Genomic DNA, 16918 nt, shown 5'->3' with positions numbered 1-16918 from the left:
CCACTTGTGGTCACAGTGTTTCATCATACAGCACACTGTGGGAAATAATCCTATCTATCTATCTATCTATACTGGCAGGTAGACCTGACAGAGTGGTAAGTCATGTCTCTCATTACATCTCCTGTCTAATCTTTCCAGACATCGGCAGTGTCCTGAAGGTCATTTCTGTGCCCAAGGAGAGCTGGAAGAACATGGAAGAGCTTGTTCTGGAGGAGATGCAGGTCTTCAAGGTACGGAGACCCAGAGCGGCTGATCTTATGTTCTGAAGACAAAGCAGCTTTAGAAGTTAGACACTTTACGTGTTTGCCTGTTATGGCCAGAGTGAAATTCTTGTCCAGTGTATCTCCTTTCTGGATCCACTTTTCCTTGAAGTGAGCTGTTTACTCAGTCGATGTTTGTCATCTTGAACTGTGATCTCTCAGGCTTAATTTTCCACCATTACTAATCTTAGGAATGACCAGTGACACAGATAACCATGACAAGTCTGACCATGACCGATCTGAACAACAATATGGAGATATTTAACAAATGTTAGAATGTGGATCCTTAAGGCCAGATAGGACAGGTACAAAAGTCTAAAGATCTTATTTATTCTTATATTTTTCAGAATCCAACTCCAATTATCAACTTGCAGATCTCCTCCAAGCGGGTAAGTAAGACAGAGTTTTGTATGTTGTGGTCATTAAGCCAACAGGAGGCCCTCCTGAAACATGGGCAGTCAGTTTTTACTAGCAGGTTTCCACAAATGGCAGGGTAAAATCACCTGGTAGAGTCACTCACATGAATGAATGAATGAACGAAGCCAACAATGTAGAGATTCTCAACACAAGAGGGAGAAATTGAGTCAGGGTTTAAAGAGCTCATGCGGCGCAATGACCCTGGGATGGGCGCAGGCCCTTCAAAGAAGTCAGTGTACTTTAGAAACGAGAGACAAGTAGGACTCTCAGATACAAGTGGGAAGCAGGATTGTGAGGACTGTCAGAATTAAGGAAAGTGTAGGATTTTGAGAACCTTTGGAAATAAATAAGGAACTGGACTACTAAGGGACATTCAGCAGTCTGGGAGCCATCAGACACAAGTGAGAGGCAGGAATGTAAAGAGGAGGATCAGATGAAAGTGACAACTGGAGATCAAGGACCATCAGACAGAACAGAAGGGAGGAAAGGATCCAGTGAGGAGGACAAGATATAATGCAATAGCAGGAAAGTGAAATCCATCAGATATATGTAATATACAAGCAAGGAACTGGACCGTGAGAGTGAAGTGAAGAGCAGAACAATGAGGACCATTAGATACAACTGAGCAACTGATCCATGAAGACCATCAGATCATATTTAAACAAGATGACTGTGATAGCCATCAGAAATAAATGAACAAAAGGAAAATCTAAAATAAAGGAGGGACGGGGTCCGAGTTAAGTGAGTAGCAAGACACAAAGGACAGCTGGATATCAGTGAGGAACGACAAGAAAAGCAGGATTTTGAAACATCAAAATGAAGTCAAGAGCAGAATTTTGAGGGCCAAGTAAGTGCAGTGAGAGCCATCAGAGATGAATACAGAAACTGGACAGAACATTAGAACACCTTTAACGAGAACAACAGACTCACTAAACCTACCCATGTAATTTCCCCCATATTTACAGCGTGTTGCCGCACCCACCACACAGCAAACCACCCGGATTGAGATCTGAGTGCAACGGAGTTGAGTTTTAAAGTTTCCTAAATTCCACAATCAAAGATGGATGATGAATTATTGGATGGATGTGAGAATGGAGTGCCAAATATAATAGGCAAAATTTAGCACTAACTGAAGAAAGGGAAAAGAATCCCAAAATAAGTAATGGTTACTTTGGACAGAAGTAAAAAAAATACAGGACACTGGGGAAACTCAGAAATAAATGTGTCCCAAAATGGTAAAAATTGGTGAACAGGCCTGTAAGTAACCAAAAACCTGACAATAACTTTACTGGGCAGTCTGAGACATACGGTAGGTCTCACCGCAGGCAGCCAGGCCCCAAATTCAAAAGACAGGCTTCAAGGACTACATGGGCCAAGATGTGGCTCTGGCTTTAAAAAGTTCAGTACTCTCAAAATACACAAAAATGCCCTTCAAGGGAGAGGATAACCATCTGACGTGAGAAGACAGAAGCACGCGGAGAAATATATAAATAAAGACTTTGTTTGTAATAAGCAAAAGGAGAGCAAAAATGTTAAGGAAATGTAAAAAAAAAAAGGCAAAAATATGACAAAACAGGTCTACCTAAAAAGACAACCAAAGGTCAACAAGACCAAAAGATAAAGCAAATTACACTAGAAACCAGAAAATCCAAGGACAGTACTTACAAAATTGATGCAAATCCCACAACTCTCAATGAGTCTCTGAGGGGCTCAATATAAAGGCTGAGGGCGGTACCCACAGTTGTGATGTTATGGACAGCCCACCTCTTGGGCTTCCACTCACAAAACGCAAGGAATATGACAGCAATACACAGCACATAAGAATTAAACAATATTTACATGAAACAATATTAATAGAAATATCACAAAATATGAAAAATAATAATGCAGAACAACAGAAAGAACAATAAAAAGGAAAATAAACAAGTAACCGAGTAAGAAATCCTGGCTGAAACATAACAGAGAGACAGTGAGATATTCATTCCAAAGGACACTCGTGAGAATTGCATGGGTTAAACAAACTCGAGACGTGTTGGAGGGTGAACGCCAGCTCTCTGACCCCCGTTTCCTCACCATTATGGTGGTGTTCTAGTCCCCTAACATTTTTTTTTCATTCTGTCTGCAGCAACAGCTCTATGTCGGCTCAGAGGCTGGACTTGCTCAGGTGCCGCTTCATCGCTGCAGCAGCTATGGGAAGGCCTGTGCTGAATGTTGCCTGGCACGAGACCCCTACTGTGCATGGGATGGGACCTCCTGCACCCGCTACCTCCCCAATACCAAAAGGTACAAATTCCAGTCAGGCTGGCTGCCCTCATGTCTCTCAAGTGGTGGGAGTGTGCTCTGGGTTTCATTCTTCTTCTCTCTTTTTCAGGCGTTTCCGCAGACAAGATGTGCGTAATGGAGACCCCAACACACTGTGCTCAGGCGGTGAGCTGCCCTGTTTCTTTATGTGCCTTCACATCTGTGCCCCTTGTTCTCTTTTTTCCAGCCCATACTTTGACCACTTAACAATACTTTCTGTTCCTGCAGACAACCAGAAGAACCTTGTGACTGAGAAGAAGTTGTATGGGGTGGAGGGCAGCAGCACTTTCCTGGAATGCATACCCAAGTCACTGCAGGCCCAAGTCACCTGGACGTACCAAAGCAGCCCTGAACAGCGGCGAGTAGAGGTAAGAGTGGGTCCCTGCAGGGCTCGCCTGACTCCTGAAAGTTCCACAAGTGTCCTTAAGGCAGCCTGAAGTGGTCGGCCCTGCTGCTGCAGAGTAGGTTAGAGTCCAGAATGCTCATTAGGTCAGACTGGCATGACAAACCTTGACTATCAGAATCAAACAGCTATAGTTCTGCGGTACCTGATGTAACGTGGTGCCCACTTGTTAATGTTACATCTTGTTATCTTTATTCAGCTGCACCCAGATGAGAGGCTCATCAAGACGGACAGAGGTCTGCTCCTAAGGACTGTGATGCGGAGAGATATGGGCATCTACCACTGCCACGCTATGGAACACGGCTTTACGCAGACTCTTCTGCGCATCACTCTGGATGTCATCCCCTCAGGCCAGCTGGACAGTCTGCACCGTAAGGAGCAACTGGACCCTCGAGGCTCTAGCCAGAAGCTCTGGTATCGTGACTTCTTGCAGCTGGTTGACCACCCCACCCTGAACAGTGTGGATGAGATATGTGAACAAGTATGGAAGCGCAAGAATCGGCAGACCAAGCTGAAGCCGCCAGAGCCCCCAATGCCCATGGTGGTCCACAGCAAAGCCAACAAGTGGAAACACCTGCAAGAAGTGCGTAAGAACCGCAACCGCAGGACTCATGAAGGCAAGAAGACAGATAGAGCACCCCGTAGCACGTCCATCTGGTGAAAGAGAGACAGGAAGGGGAGAAACGTGGAAGTGCATGGGTGTGCAGCCATCGCCCGTGCACTTACTGTACTTACTTCACTTTGCCTTAAAATCTACAGAATCTGAGCACCACAAGGAATATCGCTAGATTGAGGATTCATGCTTGAGATGGCCCGGCCATCGGGGGAGCTCCTGATTCCTGCCCCAGGTCTCCAAGACCTGTCAGCCACATTTCAGAACAGACCACTGTTTTATAGACTTCCACCACTTAAAGACCAAGCAGCTTCATCCTGCCAGCTGAGCCATCCTTGATATTCTAAGTTGTGCTCCCAGGGTGCATCGCTGCTACCAGTTCAACCAATAAAGCACCTGAGTGTCCACTCCTGTCCATCCCACCTACCTTAACTCTTTTCTACTACGCCCCTGCACTTCTGGCCCGCACTAACTGAATGCAGCTGTTCTCAAGGAGACACCCTGCTGCACTTGTTACATTTGCTTATGTCTTTCCAGGAAAGCCATTGGTATCTTGCATCTGGAAAGCAGGAAAAGCAGAAACTCCATATTTTTTTTATTGAACATTATTTAAGATAAACCTGAATTATTTAAGAGACGCTTTGATCCCTTGCAGACCTGCTGGATGAGCTGCCACCCAGCCGTCTACCAGTGGTGGTAAGCACCTGAGCTTCCTTCGCACGGCCCACCATTGATGGGATCCACAAAATAAGCTAAGTCTTGTTGAACAATGCTCTGTGGCTGCTGGGGGCCGAAGCAAACAGGACACTGTGGAGAGACAATCCAGATGGACGTTTGTCGCCATGCCCACTTGCTTGACACCATTTGTGTGTAGGCTTTCAGTAGGTGACTGCGTGCCCCCAGCAGGTGACAGATGCTACAGCGACAGCAGGCTGTTTCAGCCAAATGCAGCTAGACAACACGTTTGGGATTGTGTCTCCCTGTGACTCATATTGACCTTTGACGTGTGCCATCTTTCTGGCCACTATATCTATGTGTATATATTGCTACGGGGAGGGGAGGGCTTCTTACAACAGGTCACCATTAGTGCACCATGTAAATGCAATGATTTAAATTAACACAATAAAGAGACTTTCTGCAGGACAGTTGCCTTCTTTCAAATAGCATTCACAAACATGCAGAGAGATTAGACAAAATGATTGCCGGCATTGCAGCGTGATATGCTCCACAGACCAGAGGGGGGCTCTAAAGCCATGCCTGCTCTTTTGTCAGAAGCATCGAGCGGTCACTGAGAGGCCGAGTCTTTCCCTCAAACTCAACACACAGCATGATTTCTGCCAGCTGGACGGCCTTTTTCACTTTGATTGAGTTTTAATGTTTGATCTTTTGTGCAGGGGTCACTTCACCGCAGGACTCTTCCTCTGTAGCCGGCAAGGGCCTGGCCTCTGCCATGAGTTCAATGCCAGTAAGACATCATTTCTGGTGGCCAGCCATCTTTTATGGTGCCCCAAACTCCCACCTTCTGCTTTGAAAGCAGGCTGGTCATTTAGTGCAGCGGAATAAGGGTGGGAGGTCAATTGGTTAGCATACTGTGCACACATGCCAGCTCCAAACTCTCTGGGTGTTTACGAGGACTACAGGATTGAGACATTCTCCAAAGCTTGAGAGTCCTTCAAATCAAATAGGCCCTTCATGCCAGGGAAAGATACCTCAAGTCTCCAAGACCCTTCAGGTGAGTGTTCCCCCCAGCATATTTATCCAAGATGCCATCTACTAGCAAGACACTTCATATCACTATGTCAATCACTCATTCTATGTACATCAAAAGTATCTACAGTAGGCTAGACCCCACAACTGCAGTCCATGAGACCACCTGTTGTCAAACAGGGCCTCTAAGACCATTCACCCTCACAGGTATATTAGTGAAATTCCCCCAACTGTCAATGTAAATGTATGCGAGAGACCCCCCAGATCATAGTGATGCCATTCCCCATGCATGTGCAAAACATCTCACAGTCATCTAGACACTACATTGTCACCCATGCCTTACAGTAAAGTGTCCAAGGCCCCAAATGGTAAATGGGGTCCCATAATAAGTATGTGATACCCGACAATTGTCTAACAGTTTTAACTGGTATATTTATGAGAGACCCCTTAATAATGGGAGACCCCCACCGTGGTATTTCAGTTCTGATATTAATTGTTTGTTTTTATTTTATTTTATAAAATCAATTTTTATTTTTATTTCGTTCTAGTTTTCAGTGGAGTCAACAATTTTTATTTTTATTTAGTTATAGGTTTAAAATGTTAGTTTTTATTTTATATAGTTCTGGCTTTTTTACATAATATTAGTGCAATTTTTGTTTTTTTTTTTTCTGTTGCAAGACCACAAATGCTGGCATACACATATTTAAATGCAAGTTATATTTCAGTCAACAAAATACACTCATAGTTCATAACGCCGTTAAACACAACTTGACTATCAATGACCAAACAGATGAAGTGTCCTAATGAGTACAGTCAGAAAGATCAAATGTTTCAACCCAAGAAAGCAGTCTGTGCAAGCGCGTTACTGTTAAGCTTTAAACAAGCACGCATTTCGAGAGATTTCTTCATGTTGCAACGACGTCCATTGCACAGATAGCCACACAGTGAAAATACTCGCTTGACGAGCGCCAGTAATGCAGATAAACAGACGAGGTCCTCGGCCACTGGCGTCATAAGACTGTAATGGTGACGATTTCTGCTGCCAGGACTTAAGTAGTGACGTGCGGTGAGGTTCATGGCTGGTGACTCCTTCAGAGTCAGAGTTACAAACATATGAACCCCAAAGAGTAGCTTATTCACTATTCAATTATCAGCCAGCATGCACATTGACTACTGGTTATATTTCATATCTCATCAGCGTTCTTTACACACACAGGTAAGGTACAGAATATGACTAAGAAAGAACGTTACATTTATAGCAACGACAGAAAGAGCTCAAAGAGAACGCATTTGCTCCTCATCCTCCATGAGTTCTAAATTTGCTGTTGCAATTCCACAATTCATACTCATTCAATACAAATAAAAGCATAGAATGGTGTACAAAAAAACGGATTTCTGTTTGACCTTAACTGAAATATTTACTTGTTTTTAACAGCTTTTAATTGTATGCTTTAATCAATGTTATTACAGACTGTTCAACAAAATGATAAGAAAAACAAATGAATATTTTATTTAAAGTCAAAATTTAGTTTTTAAATATTGGATTTTTATCTTAGTCTGATCCCATTTTTTATAAAATTGAAAACCGTTTATGGTCTTACCTTTATTTGTTAATGAAGTCCATGCGCCTATCCTTCTCCACGAACATCTCTGTCGCTTTCTTGTAAAAGTCCTCTTTATTTTCCTTTAGTTTTAAAAATCTTAATCTTCCATTTTGGCAGTCAGTTGGAACAAAAAATAAAAATGAATGTGCCGCTGCAGTGCACTTGACTTTCTGAAATCGTTAACTTATTGGCGCCTCTACGTAGAAGAAGAGCAGCAACAAGCACCTGCTGGGCTCACATGCGCCCCCTTCAGGGCGGCTCGGTACTGTCGGCCTCGCCTTGTGCCTTTTCACTGCCGTTTTAAGTCCGATCAGCGAGACTAAATATGTCACACACATTCATTAAAGATATTAACCAGATTGTGAAAAGTCAGGGTTTATAATAAACGCGTGTGCAAAAATTATATTGGCGATGTACAGAGAGACAGCGACAGGCACGCGCCAATTGCATGCATCAACCCAGTGTGTCAGGAATAGCGCAGTCCGAGGTGAGGTGAAGGTTGTCCTGTTTCATCGCTGCCGCACCTCGCGTTTCTCTCCCATATTTGATCAGGAAATGAGCAGTGCGAGTTTGACTATAAAAATGATCAAAATTGTTGGAATTACACAGAAAACAAATTTATAGCACAGACCAGTGGACAAATTTATTTTATGTTATTATTATTAGTTTTTTTTTTTACTTTTCATGATGACAGATGAGACTGCATGTCCCCGTATGAAATGCTGGACTTCCAGTAAGTGCTGATCCAGCTGGTCCTGCACTGAAACTCCGAGACTCTTTTCTTCTGCACGCTACATTTGCTCTTATTATCATCTGTAATTAAAGTATTTCCATACGTCACGTTCTGTCCGCAAACATCTGTGCAAAACTCGCCATCGTCAACCACACGTGCCTACTGCTTCAACCCGACGAGTCACATGCGCTCAACAAACAAACAACAGTCGTTTACGGAAGTTGCGCCACGTGACTATAGTAAGCCCGAGTCACATGATAACCGCATTTCGTTTTTTTCTCAATTTTTTTTCTCATTTTAATTCGTTCCCATCACTAATTTTGTATCTTTATTTAGTTTTAGTTTCTGTGTTTGCCTTAATTTCAGTTTACGTTCTTGTAAAACGAAAAACAATATTTTTAGTTCTAGTTCACACTTTCATTATGAAAATATCACTGACCCCACTAACCACCTCCCCAACTCTTTTGTGAGATCCTTCTCCATCACCAGGAACTCTGACATGTAAAACCGTCTCACTGCCAACAAAGTTCCAAAGTTAGCTGTGTGTTATGGTACCCTCTGTCTGTCCAGCAAGACTGTTAGGACCACCACCATGTATCTGAAGTTCTCTTTGAAATTGGTCCCACAGTTAGGTGACTTGACACTATCACACGGATAAATGCTTTCCACCACAGTCCTCAGATATTCAGGCCCCGCAGACAGGTTCTCAGCATTACTTTCACCACTGTCTACCAGGCCCATCAAGTTAAATTGTGATAGCCCCCCCACCCCCTCCCCTTCCCCCTTGTCACTCTGGCCTCTTATAAAGGTGTTTAAGGAACTACCACTTCTACCAACCCTCTGGGTTTGAGTTGCCTGGTGACCTCCAGAGCATCGCAGATTAGTTAGTGACCCACTGTTTTTTGGGCCCACAAGTGACCCATTTCCCCCAAGTCAGTGAGAGTGAGGCCTTCACTAAGGACACAAAAGAGCCTGCAGCCCTACAGACCCCCCTCTCACACACACATACAGTATGCCATCCAGCATCTCTGTCTGTCTCTCCACTGCCCAGAGTTCCATGTGTCCCTCGCCCTCATGTGTATTGCAGCCCTGTTCACAGTATCCAGCAGACGGCCAGCAGACCTCAGAGTCTCAGTGGACTGGATTCAGCCCCCCCAGAGTAAAAGACTCACGTGATGATTGATAGCACCAATTTGGAGTCATTCTGCACTCATTTGGGTAATTAACCCGGGGGGTCGTGTGCCATGTTGACTTACACAAGACAGAGCCGCTCATTGTGAGTAACAACAGGAAATCAGCACAGAAAATAAACAGGAGGACTCTGGTCAAGCCCACATGCCTGGATAGGACCGGCATAGGGAAAATGAGCCACACAGCAAAGCATTTGAGGATCTAGAGGGTCCAGGCAGAGGATTCGAGGATTTAGGAATCCAGGAGTAGAGTATGGGATTCAGCTGGCATCAGTAGGAGATATGACGATTCAGGACATGTTGATAAGTGAGTAAGGTGGTCAGGGGGTCAGTGTAGCTGGAAAGGACACTATGGGCTCTAGTGGACATCAGTGGGCCTGAACAGCTGACTTTGGTCTCCAGTGGCCATCAGTGGTCTGTGATAAGACTTCCAGCAACTTACTTACAAGGTTTATTATAGCAGCTCCACAGTCTGAGCACTTTCTGTGATTTAGGGGGAGCTTTCCATTTTGTTAGTGCTCTTGCTGCCCTTGAGGATGCATCTGATTCCATTTTAGTCATCACAGTGGACCATGATGGCAGTGGATGGAGGCTGCATTGGCGCATTTACATGTGATTCACCAGCTCTGCTGTCCATGTTTGTCTTTAACACATGTTCACTTACCTTGTATTCAGATGTACAAGTCTGCTGACACCCCTATGCAGAAATCTACAAAGCGGCCAGCCCTTTTTAAAGTTTCTCTCCACTGTATCATCTGACCTAACCTAAGATTTTTGAAATTGTGAATAAAATAAGATACAGTAAATTCTCATTAGGTTCCTGAAAAACATGGATATGGAATACAGTATACTGATAGTAAATCATGGATCCTGTAGGAAAAATAATAAGAGTTTGGTTCGAGCAAAATACCAGGCTTGGTAATGGTCCCTCCATGGGTTCATCTACGAAATCTTATTACCCCTGCCCGGGGTTTGTTTCCTGCCTTGCGCCCTGTGTTGGCTGGGATTGGCTCCAGCAGACCCCCGTGACCCTGTAGTTAGGATATAGCGTGTTGGATAATGGATGGATGGATGAAATGAACATACAGATGAATGGGCTGGTGGCAACACTGTATTTTGGTGGTCCAGATAGTGATAATAAATTAAATGCCCCTATCGGAAAAGTCAATGGCAAGAGAGTCATTCAGATTGTTAAGAATTAGCTGAGGCTTCTCTGAATTACTGCGGTGGGTTGGCACCCTTCCCGGGATTGGTTCCTGCCTTGTGCCCTGTGTTGGCTGGGATTGGCTCCAGCAGACCCCCGTGACCCTGTGTTCAGATTCAGCGGGTTGGAAAATGGATGGATGGATGGATCTCTGAATTAGGGGCTTTTTAAAATGTTTATAACAAACTCAAGTTAATCATTATAATCAAATATTTTCATTTTTTCCACAATTTGCTAGATGAAATTTCTTACCTAGAAAAATATTTTTTTTGAAGTCCCTGAAAAATTTCTTTGGGCACTGCTGGCCTGTTTTCAGGTTGCTTGGGCAGGCCCTTCAACCCCACACTGTTTCAGCAGAACTTTGCACTTGTGCTACCTGAACTTGAGACTTGATGGCTCGAGCCCAATTATATGCCCCAATAGTCAATTTTGTGTGACACAGTCTAAAGTGTGTGTGATCTTGCTATTTTGAAGTAATCATGTCAGGTCAGGTCAGGCCTGGTTGGGGAGCATGCACTGGTAGAGTGCGTTGCCACAACCACCACACGATGAAACAGCTTGGGATCCCAGTTGGCAACCCCCCAGGCAGACACGTGGTCCAGACCTACCCTCTGAAAATTACCATCTATCTACTATAGCCAGGTGTTACATGGGCGTCCCCTTGGCCTGGTCCAGCCACGCAGGTCCTCAACCTTGAGGATCTTACGAGCTAGACCACCCTCAGGAATTGCGCCACATAGGCATAGTGCTGTAACTGACGCTCCTTCACAATGCAGGTAATGTGCCTCATTCGGGACTCCATGAGCAACCACTCATTCAATACAAGGTTAAACCAACGGTACCCAAGAACTCTCCGAAGAGACACAGTACCAATGGAGTCCAGTCTTTGTCTCAGGTCACTGGATAGCGTCAATGTCTTGCAACCATATAGCAAGACAGGAAGCACCAGGACTCTAAAGACTTGGACCCTTGTCCTTTTGAATAGATATCAGGAGCGCCACACACCCCTTTCCAGCGACCTCATGACCCCCCCATGCTCTCCCAATCCGTCTACTGACTTCATAGGAAGAGTCACCAGAGACATGAATGTCACTGCCCAGGTAAGTAAACCTCTCAACAAGGTCAGCACTCTCTCCGCAAACAGACACATTGCTGATGGTTGTGCCCAAGAGGTCATTAAAGGCCTGGATCTTGGTTTTTATCCAGGACACTCGCAAGCCCAGACACTCAGATTCCTCGCTCAGTCTCTCGAGCACCCCAATCAGAGCCTCCATTGACTCCACAAAGATCACAGCATCGTCAGCAAAGTCAAGATCAGTGAATCTCTCTTCATCAACAGATGCTCCACAGCCATGCAAGCATTGAACAGAGTAGGAGCAAGAACACACCTCTGATGAACCCCAGAATCAACTGGGAAAAACACAGAGGTTCTGCCTCCACTCTGCACAGCACTCACAGTAACAGTGTACAGGTATCCAGCAAAGTCTCAGGAGGTCCCCCAAAGCAGCTCGATCAATTGAGTGGAACGTTTTCTGAAAATCAACAAAGGCTGCAAAGAAACTTTGATGATACTTGCATTTGTACTCCATGAGAACCCTCAGTGCCAGTACGCAGTCAATGGTAGACTGCTTAGTCATCGTTATTATTATAAAAAACAAACATTAGAACATGATGAATATTCGTTTGCATTTCTGCTTTCAGTATTGAGGGTGTTGCGTTGATGTTGAGATATTTATTGATGGCAATTGAGATGCACATGCTGAAATAGCCTGGCTGCTTGATTTACAGCTCAGGAGATGTCCGTCTAGTTACTGTCATGACAGAAGTCCATTTATGTTTTTCTTTGTTAGAAATATTATCTTGTCTAGTTTGATCCATTTTGCAGATGTGCTGAACATCACAGATAAGATTTAATGTTTAAAATTAAAGTTGAAGACTTTGACTTAAATAAACATCTCATTTTTTTGTTTACTGTGACATCCTCTTTAGGCACCAATGCACCTGATGTCGGGTTACTTCCAGTTTAAAGGTGGGGATGATTGTAATGTCATTATCCTTTGGTGGATAAAAGTAACTCTGAAAAAGTTTCTTAGTGATATTTATTTTTTTAATCAAGTAGACCTAGTGGCAGGTTCTTCTGATTTTGACAGTTCATTTGCTCTTGCTATTACCCCTTGCACTTAACACATTGATTTCCTTTTTCTTTGTCTGGTTTTGATTCTGGCAAGTTTTGACTGCACTCTCTTGTGATCATCTCCTGATCTTTTAGACAGACAGACAGACAGACAGACAGACAGACAGACAGACAGACAGACAGACAGATAGATAGATAGATAGATAGATAGATAGATAGATAGATAGATAGATAGACCTTTGACCCCAGTGGAAATCTGGCTTTTTACAGAACATTAGAACACTCTAGACGAGAACAGGCCATTCAGCCCAACAAAGCTCGCCAATCCTATCCACTTATTACTTCCAAAAAACATCAGCGTGTATGCAAATATTTGATAGTTAGATAAATAAATACATATACATCCACACTTTAGTCTGAACACACACCAGAATGGCTAAAAAGGAGCAAAATTACAATTCCGGGTGTTTTCCACAGCAGCCACACTTTCTGCAGCCATAGGGACATTCTGAATAGGTGACATGAAGAGGGGACAGGATGCCACAAAGTTGGTCAGCACAGGCCTTAAGGACTCGAGGACTGACTCCATCTGGTCCCACAGCTTTTGCTTTGTGTAGCTTCCTCAGTTGTGTCCTTACTTGGTCTTCAGTTATGGAGACCTCATACTGATGGTCAGGGCGGATTCGTCACTAGTCATTCCAGTTTACCTGGTAGGAGATGATGATGCAGTAGGAAAGGCGAGTGAGAGACTGATCACTGGAAAAAAGCCGCAGTGGGATTAAAAAGACTATTAAACATGAATTTGGGACATTAGCATTTTCCACATTCCCTTCTAGCACCTGAGCCCTGGTTTGCTTGAGTCCAGTAGCAACCACTCACAATAATCTTTGGGCTTCATTCTTTGCCCTTAACAGTTACCATCTGGGCTGATACAAATCCAGTCATTGTGCATACTGTATGATCAAGTAATGACCCACTTGTGTACTTTAAGGCCTGGTTCAGTCTGTCATTTTGTACTGGCCTGTTCGAGATCTACGTTTATTGTATGAGGCGAGGCTGGGGCTTTTGATCAGTTAATCTGCTAGTTACGGCCTGGTCAAGGTCTGCTCACTTCAGTTCAACTGTATACTCATGTGCTGTAATGCTGTAGGATACCCTGAAGGTCTTCCTGTTATTACCTTCATTGCTTTAATGTTGTTTTTTTATTTGATCCATGTTTTCAATCTTTCAGTCATGGAGGCACTACTACTACTACTACTAAAGTGCAACTAGTTTGCCACTGGATACTGCAGCCCGCCGCAACGGCCACATCTTGGCTGCATGTTGATGCTCTAATGGCTGCCCGAGGGCTCAGAGTCTTTAGTGAAGTTTGTCAGCTCTTCGATTTCAGGAAGGATGTAGTTGAGCAATTAACCCAGAGCGATTAGGGGCACTTTTCTGCTTTTTTGGCTATGGCTCCCAGCCCCCCAGTGTAAGTTTCTACCAGATGAGACATCAAACTCATAGCCATGAGGTCAGGTAGGGCATGTGAGACACAAAGGGAGAGTAGCTGTGAGGAGACCTCCAGCCACATGAGGTCAGCGAGATTCAGCTCCGAGTTCTCAGACCTACCACTCACAATGCCAATGAGATCAGGTACAGGTATGTGGCACCCTGAGGGTACACTGAGGGACAGCTGTGTGCCCACTCGGGTGTGACTGATGGTGCCCTGCCTCACTCAGAAATCAGCTGCTTTGGTCTGTGAGTTAGAATATTAGAAACAATCGTGATGAGAACAGGCCATTCATCTCAACAAGCTTGTCCATCCTATTCCTGTCTAAAATAACACCAAGGTACTGAAGGTCCTCCCCTCCACCACATTACTTAGTCATTTACTCCATTTGTCTATACTTCTATAGTCTATAATGTGTCTATAACCTCCACTTGACAGGCGTTATCTATACACTCAGCTATGTGCCAACTGCATGCCCACTGTTGATCTTGCTCCTGCTTTGCCCACTTGTCCAGCTCCACTGTTTATTTTATTTTCATACTTGCCCTCTCAGACACACTCTTTGAAAACAGCCTCCTGGGTTTCGAAAGCAGAAAGTCTACTCCGACAAGGTGGCGTCTTACAGACTTGGGTCAAACATTTTGTTTGCGTTTCTGTTTTTCAGCACGTTTGCTGAATGCCATCCACCAGCTGAACATGCAGTTGCACAGGAGAAGTTTTGCGGCATTCATCAGATCAGTGGGGTGGCATGAGACAGGGCAGCAGGGCCTGTACTCTAAAGCTGTTTGCCTGGTCCTCATCTGCCACATGGCTTGGTGATGACAGACCCTCTATCAACACCGCTAAAAGAAATAAAGTAGTATCCCACGCTCCCCTGTGTGAGACGACGAAACCCTGCAGGTGTAGTGGGCAGGGGGGCCAAAGGGAGGGCGAGATGTGAAAATAAGATCCAGCTGTTTGACTGCGATATTGTGATCAACATCTGCCGATGAGGAGGCCACCGAAGGGGCGGCACCAGCTGTGTGCCCACTAAAGGTCCCCCTGCCACACTCAGGGCTGGGCTTCTTTTTGGCCGGGAGTTACTAAGCATTGGACGTCCAGCTTTCTGTCAACCTTTCCCTTTTTGTGTTCCTTTCCCAAAACCATCCAGAAGAAAAATGCACCAGTAATGCACTTGGATTGAATTTCATGTGGACAGAATGTTTAATTAGTGGATTAAAAGAGAAAACAAAACATCAAATGTTATCGTAAAAATAAAGATTCCATCAAGGGAAAAAAATTAAACCCCCAGCTGTGCTAAAACACAACAATAAAACAAGTTTTATAAAAATAGTTTACTCCAGTACATGCACAAGAGAGGTCATTAAATAGAATATAAATACATTAAATTACGCACGCTTTTCAGGGGGTGGTTCTTTAGTTCTGCCATCAGGAGGCCTGGTCAGACATGAAGTATCACTGAATCAAATATGGCGCCTTCTAACTTCAGACAGGGGGGATGCTGCTACTTGAACTCTAACCTAGGAAGTGGTTACAAATCAGGGGGTGAAAGGCTAGTAGATCAAGGGGGTCATTATGGCAGGCTTCCCTACTAGAACACGTACTCACTCTGGTGGATATCCCTAGTAGACAGTAGAGGTCACTCTGCTTCCCTAGCAGAGAATTGTCACTACAGTCTGCTGTCCAGTGAGGGAAAGGAGGCCACACTGGCATAAGAAGAGGTCTTGGAACACCAAGGGGTCACTCCAGTTAGAGAAATCATGATGGCGACTCCATTGGGCTTCCCTCTGGTAAAGCGATTAGTCATTTTGATGCCCTCCCGTAGTGGCCTCTTGGGGTCTCCCTAATGGAGAGAGGGGTCACAATAGTAGGCTATTCCAATGGTCACTCCAGTGGCTTCCTTGTTAGAGAAGGGAGTCACTTTGATGCTGCTACTTAAATACAAAAAGGGGTCACAGGAATGAATATCCCTCATAGACAAATGGATCATTAGGGTGTCTTCCTTTGTGGCCACTTGAGCGGGTCTCCCAAGTTGAACAGGGGGGGTCCCTTCTCTCTTGTAGCCTCCTTTTATAGAAAAAAGGTCACTCCGATCTACACAGAAAGGGTCACTGCAGTGACTAAAAAGAGGACACTTAGGCTTCGCCCACACAGATAAATTTGAAAACGTTGTTGTCGTTTTAAGTCTTTCGTCCATATTAGTGCTTTCAGATCATTTTCTAAAAGTTTATCATCCGCACCGAAGCACCAGAAACTTGTAAATATTTCTTCTTGGCTCATTTTGCTGTGGAGCAAAAGTAAAACAGATTGCTGAAAGAAAAATTGGACGTCTTTGTGAGGACAGACGATGAAGGAGAACTGCTTTAAAAAGCTCACAAATGAGTATGAGGTTGCCAAAGCCTTGGGAAAATATTGAGCAGGAGTCCTGCCAGAAAAGACAGAGCGAAATAGTCAAGTATTTGGACGTGCAGTATTTGTCAGCTGATGCAGAGACGTTAGAAAGGCTCGTCCTGACAGTGAGGATGAGATGACGGGGGACTGATCACATGACATTTCTCCATTTGCCCTATCAGATTTGCCCACTGTGGAGAACGTCTTTGAAACGATTCATTATCAGCGGTCAAAAACGCCATTTCATTAGGGGTTGGAATATATCGCCGTTGATCTCAGTAACCACATTGGAGCAGACAGCCTGCAGTCTCCATGGAATACACGGATACTCCTGTTCACCTGATAAACTTATAAAACAGAAGGCACGTTTGGCTGAGCTTCTTTGGCACTCCAGAGGGCTTCACTGGAAGACTGCTGGGTCACTCCAGTAATACAGCAATGGGTCACTCAAACAGAACTCTGCCACTCT

General features: G+C 44.4%; 1 protein-coding gene across 3 annotated transcripts in view; it reads left to right on the top strand.

Annotated features, from left to right (window-relative positions):
• sema3b (sema domain, immunoglobulin domain (Ig), short basic domain, secreted, (semaphorin) 3B) overlaps positions 1-5134 on the top strand; it is a 66506-nt gene extending 61372 nt beyond the window's left edge. For all 3 annotated transcript variants that reach the window (XM_051921073.1, XM_051921074.1, XM_028824017.2), the window contains exons 13-18: positions 139-230; positions 608-649; positions 2803-2960; positions 3049-3104; positions 3207-3346; positions 3581-5134. In XM_051921073.1, the coding sequence (XP_051777033.1) occupies positions 139-230; positions 608-649; positions 2803-2960; positions 3049-3104; positions 3207-3346; positions 3581-4042 (950 nt within the window). In that variant the 3' untranslated portion in view covers positions 4043-5134. The remainder of the gene's footprint in view (positions 1-138; positions 231-607; positions 650-2802; positions 2961-3048; positions 3105-3206; positions 3347-3580) is intronic.
• Positions 5135-16918: the final 11784 nt, after the last annotated feature.

This window comes from Erpetoichthys calabaricus, chromosome 18 (assembly GCF_900747795.2).
Source record: "Erpetoichthys calabaricus chromosome 18, fErpCal1.3, whole genome shotgun sequence".
NCBI classification, from domain to species: Eukaryota; Metazoa; Chordata; class Cladistia; order Polypteriformes; family Polypteridae; genus Erpetoichthys; species Erpetoichthys calabaricus.
This window is presented reverse-complemented; position numbering and strand designations above follow the sequence as displayed.